The sequence below is a fragment of the Zootoca vivipara genome, chromosome 6 (assembly GCF_963506605.1).
Source record: "Zootoca vivipara chromosome 6, rZooViv1.1, whole genome shotgun sequence".
Lineage (NCBI taxonomy): Eukaryota > Metazoa > Chordata > Lepidosauria > Squamata > Lacertidae > Zootoca > Zootoca vivipara.
Window position 1 is genome coordinate 52,170,044 of NC_083281.1, and position 20,912 is coordinate 52,190,955.

Here is a 20,912-nt window from a genome sequence, read left to right on the forward strand (position 1 = left end):
AATGGGTGGGGAACGGGTATTTAACCCCTTCCATTCTTACATGGTCCCCTCCTCCATTGGTTTGCTATTTGCATCCATGGTGAAATTTACAACCCATCTCTCTTCCCAGGGAACTCTGGGGATTGTAGCCCTGTGGTGGGAATAGGGGCCTCCTAAAAAATCTCAGCACCCTTTACAAACTACAGTTTCCAGGATTCATTTTTTGGGGGGTGGGTGGGGGGAGCTGTGGCTGTGGTATCATACTGCTTTAAATGCTTGGTGCAGTTGAAGCCACATTTGTGTATGCACAGGCTCTGTTCAGAACTTTAGTTGACTGGGTGGAGATTGGGAATTAGAGTAGTTAGCCAGAACCCTTGTGTGTTAATTGAGTAGGTGAGAGGCCTTAAGTGTGCCTTCCTCTCTTCCCTTTAGGCTTCAGCCACAGAGGCAAAGGAGCATTGCACCAATGTTCATCCCACATAGTCAGTGATATAGGTAAGCTCAGGTGATGGCATAGGAGGTTAACCAAGTGTTTCGGAACAGCTCCCACAATGCGTAAGGGCTTCCCTAAGCGGTGTGCCAATCAAGGTCCCAAATGGAAGAGAAGAAGGCCAAGTGGTATAATCAGCATGGCATATTGTGATTTACATTGATCTCTTCCTCTGAGAGACAGACATAGCAATGAATTAGAATGAAAGAGCACACAGACCTTTCAAGGCCCTCCTTGATTCAGATGAATGAGTAGCCTGGTGTATGCTCAACCCCAAAAATCAATTGGGCCTTTCAAGCATTCCTTTTCAACACTTGGAATCAAAGCTTTGAGTGTGGGTGTGCTCAAATCCTGTTCCAGAAGGGGACCTTAGGAACAGGAAGGAGTTAATAGGCAGCAGGCAGCTCTTCTGAAGGGGAGACAAGTATGTCAGACTTCTCTTACAGCTGGCTAAGTAAAGAGAAGTGGGGTTTACCATGACAGCTCTCCCCTTTGGGTCATGAGAGTTCTCACCCAAACCCACAATCTCTGGCAGAAAATGACACTGATCACAACACCAGCAGCACCCAGATACCCCAAGTCCAATTCTTTAATGACTGCACTACACTGGTTTTCTGGACATCAGAGAGCTTCTGGGTTAAGAAATATACTTTCTGTCTTTTTATTGCACTACAAAGCAGTGAGGATGCAACAATTGTAGGCTCTATTGATTCACTTTTGCTCAGGTCTTCACAAAACTCAGAAGAGGCCTTGGCTGTGGCTTCCAACAGTTCAGATTTTTCAGAAAGCAAATGTGCCCTTAGATTGAATTTTGCACTGACATGAACAAAACAAGCACCAATGCTCTGATGCTACAGGGCCCCCATTGATTTTTCTGGGCATTTCAGTATGCCCATGACATTTGGGAACAAAGTGGGTACATTCAAGGCCCTTGAATTTATTATCAGGAGAAGTTAAGCAACGTCTAATCAGAAGCCATTTCCAAGGCCTGTTTCCCTGCATTATTCATAATGAACTTTATGTGCAGCTAAAGTTGTTGCAGTGGATTAATATGTGGAGATTTAGTGTGGGAGCCGCTGGCTTAATGTTCTTGTGACTTTGGCAGTTCATTCTCTCTAATGCTTAGCTGGATGCCAACACCCCTAAATAATTTCTTTACTGTTCAGATTTGGGAGGATGGTGGAGTGAATTTAAGAGTAGGAAGTTTTTGTAAAACTAGGTTTTAACCCACCCTGGTGCACAATTAAGAACATATGAATCTAAGAGCAGCTCTCCTGGATGAGAATGAGGAACCGCCCCTAGTGTATGTTGGCAATGTGTCCTACTCTACAGAAGGCAATCCTGTCTGAATGGTTTTCTGGTCCAAGTTCCATTTAAAGATAAATAACTCTCAAGACTGGAGAGTAGGGGCCTTGAAGTGGCCCACCACGGTTCCTGTTTACCCAGGCTTTTGGATCTCAATTTAGCAATAATGTGGAATAAGCCAGGCCTGGTCTGATGTTCAACTTTTAGTAGGGTAGGATTTGTCCCATTTTATTCCTGTTGACGGATGAACACTTCTATTATTCCTGTGTTATATTATCTGTCGTTGATTTTAAATGTTTGATAAGTGCATACAAATATTAATATTCTGTAAGCTACTTTGACACATTTTAAAAGCACAAATAAAAATAAAAATAAAATATAGTAATTATTTCTACATTTGCGTCTATTCACATAAATTAGCATATGAAAATGTTATGCAAATCCAAATCCTCTTCTGCCCTCCTTTTTTTGTTATTCATTTCCTACCCTTTCGTGATGTATTAAGTGGCTTCCCTAAATATCAGCTTGTGGCCATCACGACAGCTTGTGACAGTGAACTCCTTAAGTTAATTTCACACTGAAGGGATACTTGCATTTGAATTACTGTCAGTCAGGGTCAGACTAGATGTGATGCTTGTTATGCAGTTTGGCATCGAGTAGCTGTTTTTTTAAAATAAAAAAAACTAAATAGCAAGTGCTGCGGGATGTGGTGGGGTAGGGAGAAAGAGCTGGATCTTGTATGCCCTATGGGAAGAGAGAGGCTTTCACGTGGGTAGGAGGGATATTTTTCAGCCCAAGGGCCACATCCCGTTCTGGGCAACCGTTTGTCACTCTGTTTTGCACCTTTCTCTGTCTCATGATACCTTTCTTTTCCTTTATTTGCTTCTTTTCTTTTTAAACAGTGTAACTAGAAATGTGCCATGTATTTCAAAGGCTCTTCCTCTTCCTTTCATTTGGACATGTGCCTCATGGTTTGCAATTTCATTGGGGCAAGGATCTGCCCTTCTTTTGACCTGTAAAGCACCATCTATTTAAGTTAAAGAACGCACTAACATGGGCCACAATTGCCATGTGCACGTTCCCAAGCCCAACCTTTTTTTTTTTTAAAAAAAAAAAGCTCTGTGTTATTTTCAAATCCCACACTTGGGATTTATTTTTTTAAAAAAAAATTCAACAAGAATAAAACAGAGCTCCTCTGTACTGTACTGAGCTGTAATAAGATTATAAATTCCAGTCCTTTACTGCAATGGGTCATTCATCTTAAACACAATTATTTGGGGCTAAAGAGATTTTGTGCTAAAATGATTTTTATCCTTGTTAGGGCCAGTTGTAGCCTGCATGGTCAGGATTTTGGCAGACAGTGATGATGGGCCCCCGGAGCTTGCAATCTTCTTTTCCAAATACCTTCCAAATCTTTCGGGTTGGTTATTTCTTTTTGTGATGGGGTGGGGGCAGTGGTTGTCAGCTACAGAAGAGGCAAGCCTCCTACCCCTAGCTGTTGAGTTGAGATTGAGTTGAGGGATCCTGCTTACAATTCAAGAACCAGTTTGATTTCTCTCCTTCTGGGGAGTGAATCGTCAGAGTTTAAGGAAACACTCCAGCAAGGCAAAACAAAAACAAACAAACAAACAATACTCAAAGGGGGCCGAGGTCGGACTGAAATTTGACACACAGGTTGAAAGTCATAATTCCTTGTAGGACAAAAGTTAAGCCAACTTACCACACCGCCACCTGCAGAGTGAACCAGCACCGACATGCCTTCTCGCAAGTTGGCGACTTCAAAGAGCATCACGTATGCAGTTACAAAGTTCATAGGAAAAGCAGCAGCTTCAGAAAAGCTCATATCATCAGGGATTTTGTACACAAATTCAAGAGGTGTGCACACAACTTCTGCCCAGGCATTGTAGTTGACAAAGGCCATGACTCTGTCTCCAATCTATAGACATTTTGGGGGGGGACACACACACATTCAGGTTACAACTTTCAGGATGTCCCTGGCAACATGGCTACAGAGGAACGGAAAGCTCAACAGGGAACTTTTAATGTCATTGCAAGCAGGCACAATTGTTCCCAGTGGGGAACAGTTCACACATTTACCTACCAGCCATTGAGTGTATGTCTAGCATATAAGGATCAAATGACACACATGTTGCCAAAACAGTGGTCTGGGATAATAAATATGATTCAAGGCTCTTAATTCTTGCCTCAAATATCAATTTGTGCCCATAAAGACTTTCCCTCTGTGGATTTCCCATAGTGACTACCCATTTCCCAATGAAAATAGAAATAAGGCTTGAAATAAACATATACCGTAGTTAACAGACTATGCTGAAGTGTCTGCTTGCTATGCCCATAAAATTTTATTTGGTTTGCAGATTTGCCCAGGGCCTAAAATGTTGGTTACTCCTTGGACAGGGTTAAACAACAGCCTCCAACACTACTATTTCAATCAATCTAGAACCCACTGCAACTATTTTAAAGTGAAAATATACATGTTGGAAGATTTAACTGTGTGCCTGTCTCATATCATTATGTTTCTCTATAGCTCTTATTCAGTCAGGTCAGGGAGGTTTCTTATAACTTGCCTTTAAAAAAAAAGGACAGGCAAATTGGAACTGCACAGCTCCTTTGTAGATAATGAATTATCTCAAAATCCCACCAATCTCTAAAGCTTAGAAAAGTTGCATTAGAGGAGAGAAGCATATTATCCTACTGACCTCAATGAACAGGTTTTTTTTCATCTTCTCTGATCACTGCTAGTGTTATATCAGTGCATATTTTCAAGTTCTTAGTGTCATTTTTGGACTTTGCTGGAATTATCTTGGAATTATCACAAGTGTGTGTATGTGTTTTTAGTATAGATTGTATTTTACTGCAAACTTCATATCATTGCCTTCTCATACCTACAACCAACTTTATCATTTCCTTTTGACAGATTCTAAAATAGGAAAGCAATTCATATTACTCTTCTGGCTGAAATACAATTATAAACAAAGAGATACTACACCAGAATAAAAGGTTGGTGGTGGAGAGGGACTTATTTCAAATATGATGCAGTAGGAATCATTTTTTTAAAAAGGGAAATTATTATTCTATATATCATGTTCAGCATGTTATGTTGAAGTCCTTAAGAATAAAGGTAATTTATTCGGTAATGTTCTCTGCAGGTTTTGCTATAGATAATCTTCACATTGGTGCTCAAATATTTTTCAAGAGGAACATGCTGTTTTAGAGGACCTTAAAAGCTACTGAAATCTCGCCTCAAGTTCAGCTTGAACGTGAGGACAAAAAGTGTGTAGGGGGGTCAGAAACAAACCCACAGGCCTTGCCCACGATGTCCCTGCCTGTCTGATTCCCTTCCCTCTTCACTCCTGAACTTTTGATTTTGATTTTTAACATCTTTATCAACAATCCCTATCATTGAATGTGAATTTTTCACTTCTGTAGCATACCAAATTGACGTTTTCCTTCAGCTACTCACCACAACTAATATGGGATCATGTCTAATAAATACATTGCCACCGTCCCAATCAGGTATACATATGATATTACCTCATAGCCTTTCACATTGTCACCCAGAGCTTCTATGATCCCAGAGCATTCAAATCCAGGCACAAGTGGAGTTTTGGGTGGATTGTCAATGTTCCCCTGCCGAACCATCAGGTCAATAAAATTTAACCCACTGTGAATAAAGGAAACAAGTAATGAGGATGTGTCTCACAGTATAGTAAACAAAGGAAACAAACCTGTAGATTAGATTTACACAGTTACACAATCTGGTGTCCTCTAGATGTCATGGACTAGTCCCATACATTATACCATCAAAACAAAACCATGACCATAACAGCCACAGGCGGCTTTGGCAGCACACTAGTAACAAAACAACATTGTCTCAGTCAATTAAAAGTTCTGGGAGAAAAGGTAAGTCATTAAAGGTAAAGGGACCCCTGACAATTTAGTCCAGTCATGAATGACTCTGGGGTTGCAGCGCTCATCTCGCCTTACAGGTTGAGGGAGCCGGTGTTTGTCCGCTTCTGTAGACAGTTTTTCCGGGTGACAAAGCCACTTCTGGCGAACTAGAGCAGCGCATGGAAATGCCGTTTACCTTCCCGCTGGAGCGGTACCTATTTATCTACTTGCACTGTGTGCTTTCGAACTGCTAGGTTGGCAGGAGCTGGGACTGAACAATGGGCGCTCACCCCATCGTGGGGATTCGAACCGCCAACCTTTCGATCTGCAAGCCCAAGCAGCACAGTGGCTTAACCCACAGTGCCACATTACCTGGTGCCAAAGAGATGTCAGTGAAGGTGCCAGGCAGTCCTCACTAGAGAGGGGATTCCACAGATGGGGAGCCACAACTAAATATGTCCCCTTTTCTGTCATCACCCTCCAAGCCTCCCTCAGAGGGCCACCTGGAGAAGGGCCTCTTAGAAAGCGCTAAGGGTCTGGGTAAGTTCATATGCAGGTTAGAGTTTAGAGAAGTCTTTTCCAGGTTTCAACATCAATAGCACAACCATCTCCTTCTGAATCTCAGGAATTGCATTACCCACCAACTGGTCACTGACAAACTGATGACACAGGTACAGATGACACAATGCCAGAATTCTCTATATATTTAATATTGTCTTCTGTAAATACTGGTAGATTATGTAGGATATACAGATCATATTTGAAAAGCATAACTGACCCAATCCAGATGGGTATTCACTTGCTGCGAAAAGTCTGTGCAGCAATTTGACATGTCTTCTTATGAATTATTTGTACTTCACTGTTTGCATTTGTGAAGCCTTTCAAAGCTATATTAAGAGACCATGCACAGCCCACATTTGAAAAGCACATTTTAGAAGGGGAAAGGGCATATTATGTAATTCCAGCAACCACACTGACCTACAGAAAGCCATCTCTTATCCAAACATTGAGGTAGACACAGGGTGGAAATGAAAACTGAACTGAGCATCCACAACAAAAGACATGCCCATCAGGATTAAATGAAAAAGTCAAATCTTGATGCATGCTGGATTTCTCTTGAAAATCAGCTAAAGGGTGGATATGACTTGGGGGAAATGGTCTCACAGGCCTAATTGGGACCCCTGCTGGGCCTTTATGCAACATCCCCCAGGGATGTTGCATAACATCCTACCTGAGTTCTGAAGAGCTCAAAGGTTTGCTGAATACTTTTGGCCCTAATAAAGGTTTTGTTTTTCTGTGATCCCACCATGGACCAACAAAGATACCTATGATAGGTTCATACCCATTGAGTTTCCCTTTCCTGTTTTTGCAGCTTTTATTAATGGTTTTAAGTGACACCTTTTGAAATTCCCTCTTGCACACAACTATGAAAGGTGTACAATCCCAGTGTTCCTTCTCTCCTGTCCATTCTAGACATTTTCAGCTGGTGCTGAAGACTGAACCAAAACTGTCCATGTATTGGAAGAGTTTTTCTCAACTTAAAGGTCCTCACTGCATCTCTGGCAGACATGACTAACAGTGCAATCCTATACATGACTATTCAGAAGCAAGCCCCACTGACTTCAATGAGACTTACTGCTAAGTAAGTGTGGCTAGGATGCAGCCTAAACAAAGCAAAATGGGATTAACTACTGTATATAAACCTTTTCCCTTGACTGGTTCTGCTGTAGGCAGACTCTGCTACAAGAAACTTTACACAGCAGAGTGTTCATACTGACATGAAAAATGTTTCACTGTATTCCCAATTGTATTCTGAAGAAAAAACCCTTGAGACATGCCATTTCCTTCTCTTTGTGTCCCCTCTGAATATCAGAAAATAATTAATGCTGTTTAAAGATAGAAACATGTTTACACGTTGCCTCTCTGTAGAGATGCCAGAGAAACTAACCATTACATTGCCTTTGAAGTCTCGTAACAGACTTGGATGTAATCTCAGAGAACAGCACCAAACAAAGAATGTGATAACAAGTTAGTGGAACTAGATTGTTTTAGTTACTACTAGAAATTGGGGCCCCTCCCAATCCAAGGCGGATTCCAGTGTATAAGGGAGACACAGAACTCTCACTGCCTTATGGCACTCCCTCTAATAGCAAACTCAGGTGGTGAGTGCCAAAACCAGGCCACTGAGAAACAGGGGTGTGCGCATGTGTATCAGCTGCTTAGGATAACCCTAAATTTTGCAGACCTGCAAAATCCCTAAGGGGCAATCTCTACCCCAAACCAGTCCAATGAGGACTGAGCCACAGAATGCTGAGTTGTTTGGAAAAGGAAAAATAGAGGAGGGTGGGAATGTGTTACTTTGATGGACTAGCCAGCTGGAATCAGGAATGGGGGCATATATGTTAGGAATGTTGAGGAGACATTGCAACATTTTGTTGCAGTTGACACTGGTCCTGTCTGTTTTGTGCCATGGCAAGCCGTCATCAGACAACCTTCATGATCCAGGTTCTGGCTGCAGTTCTATATGTACTCACAACCATTCTACATTCACTGAGTGAGGTGGAGGCGGGAGAAATGGACTTGCATCCACTGCCCATATCTTCAACCTTAGCTGTACCCATGAACAGGGACTACATGCATACAAGCAGACATAATCACACCTCACACATTCATTGAACATGGAATTGCTGTGTGGATAGGGCTTGTGAAGGATCAAAATGCCCTGTTTTCAGACTTCGATACTTCTCCCTGTATTGTGTGTGCACCACATTTCAAATTTCTGTGTGGAGGTAAAGACCAATTTTGGTATCCCTTGTGAGCACCTGTGCAAGTCTGCTGGTTTCCTGCACACCTCTAAGCCAGGGGTAGAGAAGCTATAGCCCACCAGGTGATCCTGGACTACAACTGCCATAAATCCCTGCACATTGGCAGAGTGGGAATTACACCCTGATGGAAATGATAGTACAAAGCATCTGGAGGTCATGAGGTTGGAGAGAGCTACATTACACCATGCTAACTCCTATAATATCTCATCCTTAAGGAGGGGATAAAGATTTACCTATGAGTTCTTGCACCGATTGTTCACATGCAAAGCAGTGTTCTGGGAACATTGAGCCGGGGAGGTCTGAGTGGAAGCTAACACAGACATTAAAGATAGAAAGGGCCTGACCCAGAAAAAAACCGAATGAAAAGCTGCATGAATACAAGACAACATTCATGAGGAGATCTAGGTCATTGGAAACATCAATGGAAATGAGTGCCTAATTTAATTATTGCTCCTGATTGCAAGTTGAGCACTGATTGGCTCTCTCTCCAATTCTGCATCTATCAGATATACAACATTTGCTGAATACTTTTGGCCCTGCCTTTTTATATGTTCAGGGCAACATACAAGCTACAATGAAGCCCTAAAACCAAATGATATCCCTCTGCCTACTGTGACTCACATTGGTAGCACCAAATCTTATTAAGACGAGAAACTCCATATTTGTATAAGTGGAAGATTAATCAACTAAGTGCTTTGTGATCTATGAGTAATGGCAACTGGTAAGGCTGAAAGTTTTGGTTCTGGTGTATTGATGCAGGCTACTCCCAGACTTTGGAAATCCCTCCCTAGAGAAGTTAGATGGGCTCCCTTCTTGCTGTCCTTCCACCAGCAGGTGAAGAACACTTTCTTATTCCAACTGCTTTTAACGAAAGGCCTGGTGCTATGCTATTTTTATTGTAATTATATGTATTTTTTTAAAAAAAAATCTTATATTTATATATAGTTTTAATTCTGTAAATGTTTGTTTTTAATGACACCCCTCCCCCATGTTTTTAGCTATTCCTATTTTATCTGTAAGCTGCTTTGAGTCCCTGTTAAGGAAAAAGGTGAGGTATAAATAAATAAATATATACAACAAACAACAACAACTACTACTGCTGCTAATAATAATAATAATACTGACTTCACTTTGCTTTTGTGTTATTTCTTATAACATCTTGGGCACATCCAATGCGCTTGAAGGTAGGAGTTGCAGTTATAAGCACACTTATTTGTGAGTTAGCCCCACTGAGTAAGAACAACTTACTTCCAAGTAAACATGCAGTAGGTTCCAACTGAATGGACTTGTCAGCATCCTTGTTACTTGTTTAGAAAAGGGAAGGGAGAGAGGAAAGTGATGCATGTAATATGCCTGAATCCCAGAGGTTGAAAAGAGCTAAAAATAACCTCATCCAGTTTCCTGCTGCAAGAAATGACTATGAACTCATCTCTTCAAACATCACACCAAATCACTCCACGAGCTAAGAACAGGCACATCACAGAAAATTACTATACAACTGATATAGTGATTTGTATACAGTACAGTGGAACTTTGGTTCTCGAACGCCTTGGTACTCGAACATTTCGGCCCCCGAACACTGAAAACCCGGAAATAAGTGTTCGGGTTTTCGATTGTTTTGCGGAAGCCAAATGTCTGATGCAGCTGTCGGCTATTGTTTCTGGGGTGTCTGCATCAATCAGAAGCCGCACCTTGGTTTTCAAACATTTTGGAAGTTGAACTGACTTCTGGAATGGATTACGTTTGAAAACCAAGGTACCACTGTATAGCTGTATATTCAAGAAAGAACCGTACATTTTCAGATATCATGGGATGAGGAGGAATATCATTTTTTAAAAACAACAACAACATTCTGCTATGTAAAACAACCTGCATGTAGAAAAGTAGCAGAGGTGGTAGACGGACTCTGACCTTTCAGCCTGCAATGCCAGATGCATTTTCAGAAGGGAGCCTTTTTACAAGTGATGATTTAAAACAACAACCTCCTCTGCAGGGGTACAGTCCACTCTACCCCTTCAGGACATTCTCCCCATGTTCTCATTCTCTCCATGTCAAGCCTTAGTCATAAGTAAATTGGATCTGGGAGTTAACATCGCTGAACCACTGAGAATACATCCATAACTACAGTAGACTTACACTAGGTTTTCTTTTTGTTTGTTTTTTATCATTCTTCCTCAACATGCAACTCGGAAAATTTAGGGTTGTCATGCAGTATCACCCGAAAATAAAGGAAAAAATTATATTTATAGATGTGCATTATGAAATAATTAATTATTATAATAATAGAAATACAATAAATTTCACTGTAATGTCCAGGAACACAGGAAGCTGTTTCATACCGAGCCAGGCCTTTGCTTCACCTAGCTCAGTGTTGTCTACACTCACTGGCAGTGGGTGTTCAGGATTTGAGACAGGGCTATGTCCCAGCCCTAACTGGAGATGTCAGGGATTAAACCAGAGACTTTCTGCCTGCAAGACAGATGCTACAGTACTGAGCTACTGCCCTTTCCAAGTGATCTAAGTGTCTGCAAAGTTTTATGTCCACATTCTAACTGTTGAGGGCTGCCTTGGAGATGAAAGTTTTCCCTTGTTATGGTTCTTTTCTTTTAACGATACCTGCATTGGATAGTTAAGTCCTCAAACAGAGGACTTCCTCAAGAAGAGAACTGTCTGTAGACTATCCTCTGTAGATCATGAGGCCACCTTAGTGTTGTGAGGTGGGGTTCTTGATTTCAGCTCTCTTGACATAATATGCTGGAGACAGTTCTCTAGTAACACTTCTTTATTAAAGCAAACAAGACTGAGCTCTGAGGAGAGGAAAGCTACATTTATAGGGACGGGGGACTAGCTAGAAAGGGATACATTTTGGAGGGAACAATATCAGGCAAAAACAGTGCTGCCTTTTGGAGGAAACCAATAAGACAGAGGATCCAAATACAGCAGCTTAAATGAACTGATAGTAGCTGTACCTTCTGGAACCAAAAGGCAGTTACTTTACCCTAATGCAAATACAGACAATAATAATACAGATATAATTCTTTGACTCAATACTTAGCACCAAGCCAGCCAGCGACAATTTGTGATATACAATTAAACTGCTGCCCTAAGACAATCTAGGTTGATCAGATATGTTTGAATGTTGCAAACCAAAAACAACTGAGCAGATTTTTGAGAAAGAAAGCAACACTCACTGGATCCCGCTCTACACCTGACCCTTGGCAAAACAAACCAACTCACCCTCCAGATTACGTCACTCTCCAATGTCAACTGATTCTAAAATAAGCATCTTAGCGTTCACCTTGACATTTTCTTCCCAGAAAATGCCAGGGCATTTGCGTAGCGAGAGCAGAGCACAGCTGATTGCATGACAAAACTCTCCTTCCCTGGCATGTATGCCCAGAAGTCCTAACTTCTATGGATTTTGCATGCAAAGAACTTGAGGAATAGCATCCTGCATTGATTTTCTTTTTAAAATGTGGAGTTATATTGAAAAAGAGGCTGATGCTTCCGCTATGGGTACAGTGGCTGTTCCTCATAGAGATGCACCAGGAAAGAAGCCAGGGACAGGGAAGCCTCCTCCTCCTCGCCACCAAAATATTTGCATGGACTAAAAGATGAAAGTCCATGCGACTCACACACTGCCAGTGAATATTTCCTTCATAGGTCAAGATGGAAGTGTGAGCTCTCTCACCCACTTGAATTTCACTATGGCCTAGAGCAGGGGTGAGGAACCTCAACTAATCTGGGTCTGCAAGGCTATTCCCCCCCCCACCTGCAAATTATAGGAACCAACTCTTAGGGATCAAATATTTGAGGGGGCTAGGGGCCCCAAAGTTGATGGACATCGCCATTCAAATGATTTTGTGATTGATTACATGGGGCGGGGCTTTCCTGCCCCCCTCCCAATATTATATTCAGGTTGGCTGCAAATGTTACTGGTGATACCAGCTGATGGGCAAAGTCTTCCTTGAAAAGCCTACCCTGCATGGATCCCTTCAAGTTACAAAAAGAATGAGCTTGGAGTCGGCTTTTCGAATAACCAGGTTTGCTTGCTTTCGTTGTGTGTGCAGTGAAAGCCAGCTGACCCCCTCCCCCCCCTTTATTCTTGCATGACAGAGCAGCCCCTGCCAAAGCCAATGTCTAAAATGAAATTTGTGATATCTGGGTTTGAGAACTGAATAAAATATAGGTTTTTAGAAAGTGGAATAGTTTGGTGTTACCTTCGAATGCATGTTTTTAGTAATTTTCTACGTATAGCCGACAGATGAAGAATTGGAATTTCTTGTTTACTCTCTCTCTTTTTCTCTCTCTCTTTTTCTTTTTTTCTTTCTTTCTCTCTTCTTTTCTTCTTTTAGGTTTGTGTTTTTATTTGGATTAACTACTTCTATCTTTGATATTCCAAAAAAATGGGTATTTGATATTAACTTTTGCATACCTTTTTTCAAACTTTAATAAAATCTATGGGTGGTAAAACAGCTGCCTTGCATGAAGAAGGTCAGGGGTTAAATCCCTGGCATCTCCAGGTAGGGCTGGGAATGGCCTCTTGGTTGAAACCCTAAGTAGCCACTGCCAGTCACTGCAGGCAATTCTGAGCTAGATGGACCAACTTGGTATAAAGCCATTTCCTATGTCCCTCCAGGACACAAAGGGGTATTAAGTGCTGCGGTCTTGCTGTGTATAGTGTGTTTCTGTGTGTTCCTCATTCTGACTTGCTGGCTCCAATTCCTAGCTCACCTGACAGCTGCTAATGACTTAGCCTTGAGAAAAGGGCAGTGTGCATGTAAGGACTGGCTTCAGTAAACGTGCATTTTCATGCAAAGTGCATGCTGTTCAGTCCCTGCTTCCTCCACCACAAGGTCATATAAAATTGTTATGGCGAATGCCTTTTTGCAGTTTAATGAACTGCAGACCAAATCAGATATACATCCAAGTACGCCTGCACTTTACCTGCACTGTATATTGCTTGCCCTGGAATGCCTTAATTCATAGGCACAATGGGGATCATCAGGCAAATCCCCATGCCTAATTGTATGATGTGTAAGGAAACACCTGCCTCCCATCCCTTTCCAGGGAAAGCCAACTTGGTTGGGGGGCAACTTAGGGACAAGTGACAGCAGGAAAACACCTCAATAGCATAAGGCCATAATAGACATGAGTTGGTCAATGTGTGTCTAGGCTGCATGATTTTCAGGTCACATCCACACCATAAATTTATGGATGTCCTAAGGCTTTTGATGGAGTTGATGGAGTTTATCAAGTGAGCACACCTTAGATTGTAGCCTCAGTTTATTTACAGCACCTGAAAGTACCTAACTTTGTCCAAGAACGGGAGGGGCATTGGCCTCCTGCCCCCCCCCCCCCCGCTAGCTTGAATCTTACATCAAATTCATTCTAAAATTTATTTCATTGTACATTTGTTTTATTACATTTGTATCCCACATTTCTTCCATCATGGGACCCAGTATAGAATCACATGTGGTTTCCAGAAGGTCTGCCATTCATGCACTAACCAGGTTCAAACCCGCTTAGCTTCAGCAAGATGCCAATAGCCTACAGCCAGTAACCTTTATAATGTATGGGTCCAGAGATGTTTCTAGAATACATCTCCCATCATCCCTGACCATTGTACTAAGATAGCTAAGCATGGTGGGAGTTGTAGAGCAATGACATTTCAGGTTCCTGGGGTGAAGAGCACTGGCCTAGAAGTTGGAATACCAATCTTTTCCCATCAGCTTGCCCAAGTGTGGACCACCTCAGCACAGTTGCTAGACCCACACAATGCAGGAAACTAGCAATAACAGCAAACGCTGAGTTCTTTCCCCATGAGAAAATGTGTTAGGATTAGCAGGCAGCAGGGAAATGTAGAGATGAGAAAAGGCTCAGCTGGGGGGAAGGGGGATTCATTCAGAGCGAAGGCAATGCTGGGTCACAGTAACCAAATGCAATCAATGCATGGCTGACAGACAGAAAAAGAACTTCACACCATACAAGAAACCTAATAGGATGCTGAGGTGAGTAGTGTCTTGGAAACCAGCCAGTCTACTACTAAACTGCAGAGTCACAAACATGGGAGAAGAGGGAAGACTGACAGAAAAGAATCACAGAAGGCCAAAATGCTGTTTCCCAGCTCTCACCTCCTCCTCATATCCATTTCAAAAGGCTGAAGCAATAGGAGCAGGAGAGCTCCCATTCAGCTGTAGAGAAGGAGGACCACCATAATGGAAAATTAAGGTGATCACAAGCACCATAATAATAGTAAATTAAGGTGGTTATCCTAAGCACATTTCCCTGGAAGAAAGCCCCATTGAGCAGTTTTAGACCTGAGTAAATGCCTCAAAGGTTCGCCCTGTATGTAAACTGGCAATCTGATGTATTCTTACTTGGGAGTAAGACACACTGCACTTAAGCAGGACCTGCTTGTGGGTAAACATGCTTGACACCAAGCCTCCACTGTTGGGAAAATGTGCCTAGGACTGGCCTATAACTTGGCAAAAGTGTCTTGGAGGGGTGAGCACACAAAGAACATCCCCCATATCCCATTCATTTATTCCCAAGGGCAAGCAAGATCTCTCTCCTGTCCACCCTCAGGCTGAAACGATAGGCTACCAAGGCACTATAAAAATGCTCGCCCAGTGAAACGCAGATGCTATCACTAAATGCAGAGAAGGGCTTCAGAATATGGATGGCAAGGAGTGGGGGGGGATGAGGGTCAGAGGCAGAGCATCTGTTTCTCATGCAGAAGGTCCCAGGTTCAGTGCCTGGCACCTCCATATAGGACTGGGGAAAACTCTCTGCCTGGAACCTGGACCGCCCCTGCCAGTCAGTGTAGACGTTGCTGCTGAGCTAGGGGTCTGACTCTTTATAAGGCAAGCTTCCTGTCTTCCTAGGAATATGCTTCTGGAGGGGTGGGTGGAAAGGATGATGACGATGCTGATATAAGAGTAAGAATAAGAATAATACTGGACCAGGCTTTGACTCTGATCTTGAGTTCTCCTTCCTGAGGCTCCGGCATCACTTTTTTGGACACCCGCAGCTTGTTCAGTCCCCCGAAGGCAGAGAGCACCACGGCGCGCATCTCCTTCGCGTCCGCACTTCTCGGGCTGCTGTTGCTTACGCCGCCGCCTTCGGCTGCCTCCTTCTCGATCATCTGCTCCGTTTCCTCGGCTTTCTCGGATCCTTCCTTGGCCATGGCGCTGCTCGGAGACGAGGAGGAGAAGGGGGAAGGAGGATGGACGGAGGGAGAGATGCAGAAGAGCAAAAAGGCAGAGAGGGCGACCTTCCCTTCTCACTCCGGCAGCCTTTCCCTCTCCTGTTGAATGCGCTCGTGGGCTCTGCGTGAGAGTGTGTGTGTATGTATGTATGTATGTGCGCGCGCGGGCGGGCGCGTGTGCGCGCGGCGGGATGCTGAAAGATGTATGCAATGGCTGCAGCCGGCTGGAGGAGAGAGCTTGGTCCTACCGCCAGCCTGACCATCGCCAAGCGAGTAGAGGCGCCGCCGCCGTATAAACAAATGAACTCTGCAAATAAATAAATAAATAAATTAACCTTCCCGCCGTCCTTGCAAATTTATTCCCCGCGAACGAGCATGGAGGTGACGAATGGGCAGGTGTGTAAGCTTATCGGGGCAGGGAGTTGCTCTCTTTTTGTTGTCAAGCTGTAAAGGCTCTATTGCTTATGGCTTGCTTGCATACTATCATTACCATTTGCTTATTACTGGGTGGTAGCCAATGATACCTGTTAAAGTTAATGCCCACAGTCAACTTGGGTTCGTTGATTTCAGAGGGTCTCCCCTGATTAGGACTTATGTTGTGACAACCCATTATTACTATAATTGGATTTTGGTGGATGCTGTTATTACTGTTATTGTTGTTAACAACTTCAGGTGGGTTTTTGGAAGAGGTTTTCTTTTTTTCCTTTTTAAAAAATGCTGCCCTTGCTCTAGTCATCTCAGGGTTCTGTATTATTATTATTATTATTATTATTATTATTATTATTATTATTATTATTATTATTACATATTGATGTCTTGAGCTTTGGGGAAAGTAGCTGAAGTGTTTTCAAGACATGGCAATGAGAAGGAGAGACGCCTTAGCTCAATGGGAGTGGACAGGCTTTAAATGCATAAAGTCCCCGGAAGCCTATTCAATCCTTAGTCTCTCCAGATAGTGTTGGGGCACATTCTTGTCTGAAACCCTGAAGAACAGCTACAGTGGTCAGTCTTGAGAAGGCTTCCTCAACCTTAGCCCCCCAGATGTTTTTGCCCTACAACTCCCATGATCCCTAGCTAGCAGGACCAGTGGTCAGGGATGATGTGAATTGTAGTCTCAAAACATCTGGAGAGCCGAGATTGCGGAAGCCTGGTCTTGAGGCACATGGCCTGACTCAGCTTCCTACTATGCCACAGTTGCTAAGGCTTCCGTAACTTTTACAGCTATACAGAAGATGGGATTTGAACAGATGCAGTTTCTCTTTGCTCTGAATGACAAGCTACTTCTGCTAAAGGTCCTCTGTAAATATGAAGAAAGTGTGTGTGTGTGGGGGGTTAAACAGAGGTTGGATAGGCCATCTGTCAGGGACTCATTAGCTGTGATGACTGCATTTCAGGGGGTTGAACTAGATGACCCTCAGGATTGTGGGATGGAACACTGGGGCAGACAAGTCACAACAGTTCCTAGAGTGTCCACTAACAGGAACTCACCTGGAGGGACACCTGACTACAGGTCAGTTCCTATTCCCTCAGACATGCAAATGAGTTGGATTAGACAAAAGCCCTAGCCTGCAATCACTCTCTCTCTTAGATACTTCCTCCCTCGATGAGGACACATCTCCAGAGAATCTCTAGTTAGCATGGTTCTCACTCTAGGCCTGCAGCCAAGAGTGAGACCAAATGGAGTCTTACTTTACTAAGTAGTCTCTAGATATATATATACTTGTAACTTTTCTAAGCAAACCTGCCTTTCTGAGATTATGCTGTAACTCAGGATGAAACTGTAAGTAAACTCTATCTTATTTTATAAACACTGTGTTGTGTATTTCTTTTAAGAGGGACAAAGGGGACCTTTGCCAGGAAGTGTAATATTGAACTATAAAGTGTAATATTGTTATAGAGATTCTAGCGAATCTAACGCACATGCTTTGCTGCGCACAAAAGGGGAATGTCACTCTGCTAATATTGGAAGCTTGCTAACACAAGCTTGGATAGGATCTATCTAATAATATATCCTAATCCACATCCCTAACATTCCCATAAGGATCCCTTCCCACACGACAAATCTATGGTTCTAGGTCAGAGATGGAGAATCTCAGCCCTGGGAGGTCAAATGCAGCCCTCCACAGCTCTCCAGCTGCTCCTCAGGACTCTTCCCATACCAAACCTCTTATTGGCTCTGCTCCACACCCTCTTCCAGTATGTATGTATGTATGTATGTATGTATGTATGTATGTATGTATGTATTTGTGACTGGCTGGAATGTGTCCCTGAACTGTAATAATGCTTGCTTGGGCAGAAAGAAAAATGTTTAGAAACTTCTGACCTTTGTCTAGCTGGACAGTAGCTTTCTGAGCTTTCTGTGGCTCATGGAAGGTTTCCTAGCAGAGAATGTGGCCTTCAAGCTGGAAGAAGGTTCTCCACCCCTTTACTAGGCTCTCTTAGCCAAGCCACTCCCTCTGAAACTCCCTGCCTACAACATGTGAATAATAATAGTGACCTACAACAATATGATGGGCTGTCAGCAATCATATGAGCCTGCCTGAAGTATTAGACCTGGAACAGCTGCCCTGGTCTCTGGCCTGTTTGTGAAAGTTGTTAGATGGGAAGTGCCAGGGGGTGTTTTGTGTGGTGATCCCACACAGTGCCACACTGGGTAGAAGCTAGAGAGGCAGGTACCGGTGTGTATATCCTACTGTACAGTGGTTAGAATGTAGGACTAAGACCTGGGAGACCAGCGTTCAGATCCCCACTCAGCCACAAAGCTCGCTGGGTGACCTTGGGCCAACCACTTCCTCTCAGCCTAAGCTACCTCACAGGGTTGCTAAAATATGGAGAAGAATTATGTATGCCACCTTGAGCTTCCTGAAGGAAAGGTGGCATATAAATGCAATAGATAATTAAATAAAGGTAAAATTCACTTTCATTGTTTTGCTCACTTTTGTCTCTGGCCTTAAATACACTGGCATATGACACACACACACACCAATATTGTCCAGAAAGAAATGCAGCCATCTTCTGCTCTAGAGTGTAGGAACCAAAAGGGTTAAAAGTGGGGAAGTTGATTAATCTAGGCAGCATCATAGCTAGCCGCTTGGGTGCCTGGGGTGGCGCGGGCGCCCTGCAACTGGGGGCAGAGCGAGCTGCCCATGAGGGCGGGGCAAGCTGCCCATGGGGATGGGGCAAGCCAAGGTAGGGCGCGCTGTGTGGAGCCTCTCCGCAGCCTCCCCCTCAGCTGTAGGGCGGCTGAGGCGGTGGGCAGAAAAGCAGCATGGAGCTCGCAGGCAGTCCGCCCTCCCCCTCAGGAGAGATGCGTGGCTCAGGCATGCTGCAGGCCCTGCGGCATGACACCCAGTGCCCCCCGCCTCACCTAGCTATGCCTCTGGATTAGGCAGATTCATGGAGGAGAGGGCTCTCGAAGGCCACTAGCCATAAAGGCTGTGCTCTGCCTGCAAAGTTGGAAGCAGCAATGCTTCTGGTTTCTGGAAATTGTTCAAGGGGAGGGTGCTCCTGCAGTGGCATAAGAAGGGGTGTGCAGTGGGTGCCAGAGTTATTTTTTCAAAAACACATATTTTTGCCATTTTGTCACCACCCTCAGTGATGACACCCAGGGTGCACCGCACCCCCTTCCTACGCCACTGAATCTAGAGCTGGATAGCTTTTTTTATTGGCTGAGGGCTGCATTCACAGTTGGCCAAAAGTAAGTTCACACACACTCCACTCCTCCCTGCCACCTCAGCTGATTCATGCCCCAAGGTCATCCTGTGAACTTCATAGCTGGGTGTGGATTTGAACTCAGGTCGCTGTGGGTTAAACCACAGAGCCTAGGGCTTCCCAATCAGAAGGTCAGCGGTTTGAATCCCCGCGACGGGGTGAGCTCCTGTTGCTCGGTCCCAGCTCCTGCCAGCTTAGTAGTTCGAAAGCACGTCAAAGAGCAAGTAGATAAATAGGTACTGCTCCGGCGGGAAGGTAAACGGCGTTTCCGTGCACTGCTCTGGTTCGCCAGAAGCGGCTTTGTCATGCTGGCCACATGACCTGGAAGCTGTACGCTGGCTTGCTCGGCCAATAATGCGAGATGAGCGTCGCAACCCCAGAGTCAGTCACGACTGGACCTAATGGTCAGGGCCGGGTCCCTTTACCTTTACCTCCCCAATCCTACTGCAGCACTTAAACCACTACACCACATTAGATTGTTTGCACATGTGGCACTTCCTGCATTGCAGAGGGCTGGACTAGATGATCCTTGGAGTCCCTTCCATTCTATGATTCTGCAAATCATCCCTCAGCTCAGCCATGCCACAAATTGCAGGGAAATCACATTGAAAGTAAATGTATGTATGATAACGTGGACTGCAGCGGCTGGAAAAAGGGCACTCTGCACACGTGAAGAGACACACTCTCTTTTGTGTTGTTATTCCCAACGATCCATCATTGAGCCTTCCTTTTTTAAGAACAGGTTTTGTGGTTCAAATTAAGCCATCTTTATACAAGTCTTCCTCCTCTGAACACTCCCTTCCCTTAACTATAGCTACCAGACTAAAAACCTGAAATTACACACCTGTGGACATACTTATCTGAAATTATGCTTTTGAAATGAATGCTGTAGTGGAGGAAAAGCACTCCCGAAATTTTAGCCCATTTTCTCTGTCTGGTCTTTTCTTTTGGGGGCATTTTGCTTCAGGCATGTTGACAACTTCCATTGTCTCAAAGTGTCAAACCACTTAGGTTGGGATTTGGTTCTTTGTGAGCCCCCTGGAACATCCATCCTATCTCCTTCCTAATAGGCACCCTGCGCCAGCAGAAAGAAATAAAGGAGTCGGCACAATCAGACCACATCAAACCCTTCCCAGAACATCGGCAACGTTTTCTAATTGAGCAGTTTTTAGTTGGGGGGGGGGGGGAGGGAGAGAAAGGAAACGTAAAACAAGGTAATGTGGGAGAAGTCCTCAAATCCTAGGTGCCACTCAGGTGGACAGGAAAATGGATGGAACATTGGATGCTGCCTCATAGTGAGTCAGAACATTTGCCTATTTAATCCTGTATTGTCTACACTGACTGGCAGTGACTCTCTGGGGTTTCAAGCAGGGAACATGCCCAGCAATACCTGGAAAGGCCTGGGATGGAATCTGGGACCTTCTGCGTGTGAGCCAGTGCTCTGCTACTGAGCTACACCCCTTCCCTGTGGCTACAGCATTCC

General features: G+C 43.8%; 1 protein-coding gene across 1 annotated transcript in view; it reads right to left on the minus strand.

The window, feature by feature from the left end:
- Positions 1-15,807, minus strand: part of VAT1L (vesicle amine transport 1 like) — a 58,210-nt gene extending 42,403 nt beyond the window's left edge. The window contains exons 1-3 of the mRNA XM_035121129.2: positions 15,474-15,807; positions 5,327-5,456; positions 3,495-3,710 (exon numbers count right to left, since the gene is read on the minus strand). Coding sequence (XP_034977020.1) covers positions 3,495-3,710; positions 5,327-5,456; positions 15,474-15,697 — 570 coding nt within the window. The 5' untranslated portion in view covers positions 15,698-15,807. The remainder of the gene's footprint in view (positions 1-3,494; positions 3,711-5,326; positions 5,457-15,473) is intronic.
- Positions 15,808-20,912: the final 5,105 nt, after the last annotated feature.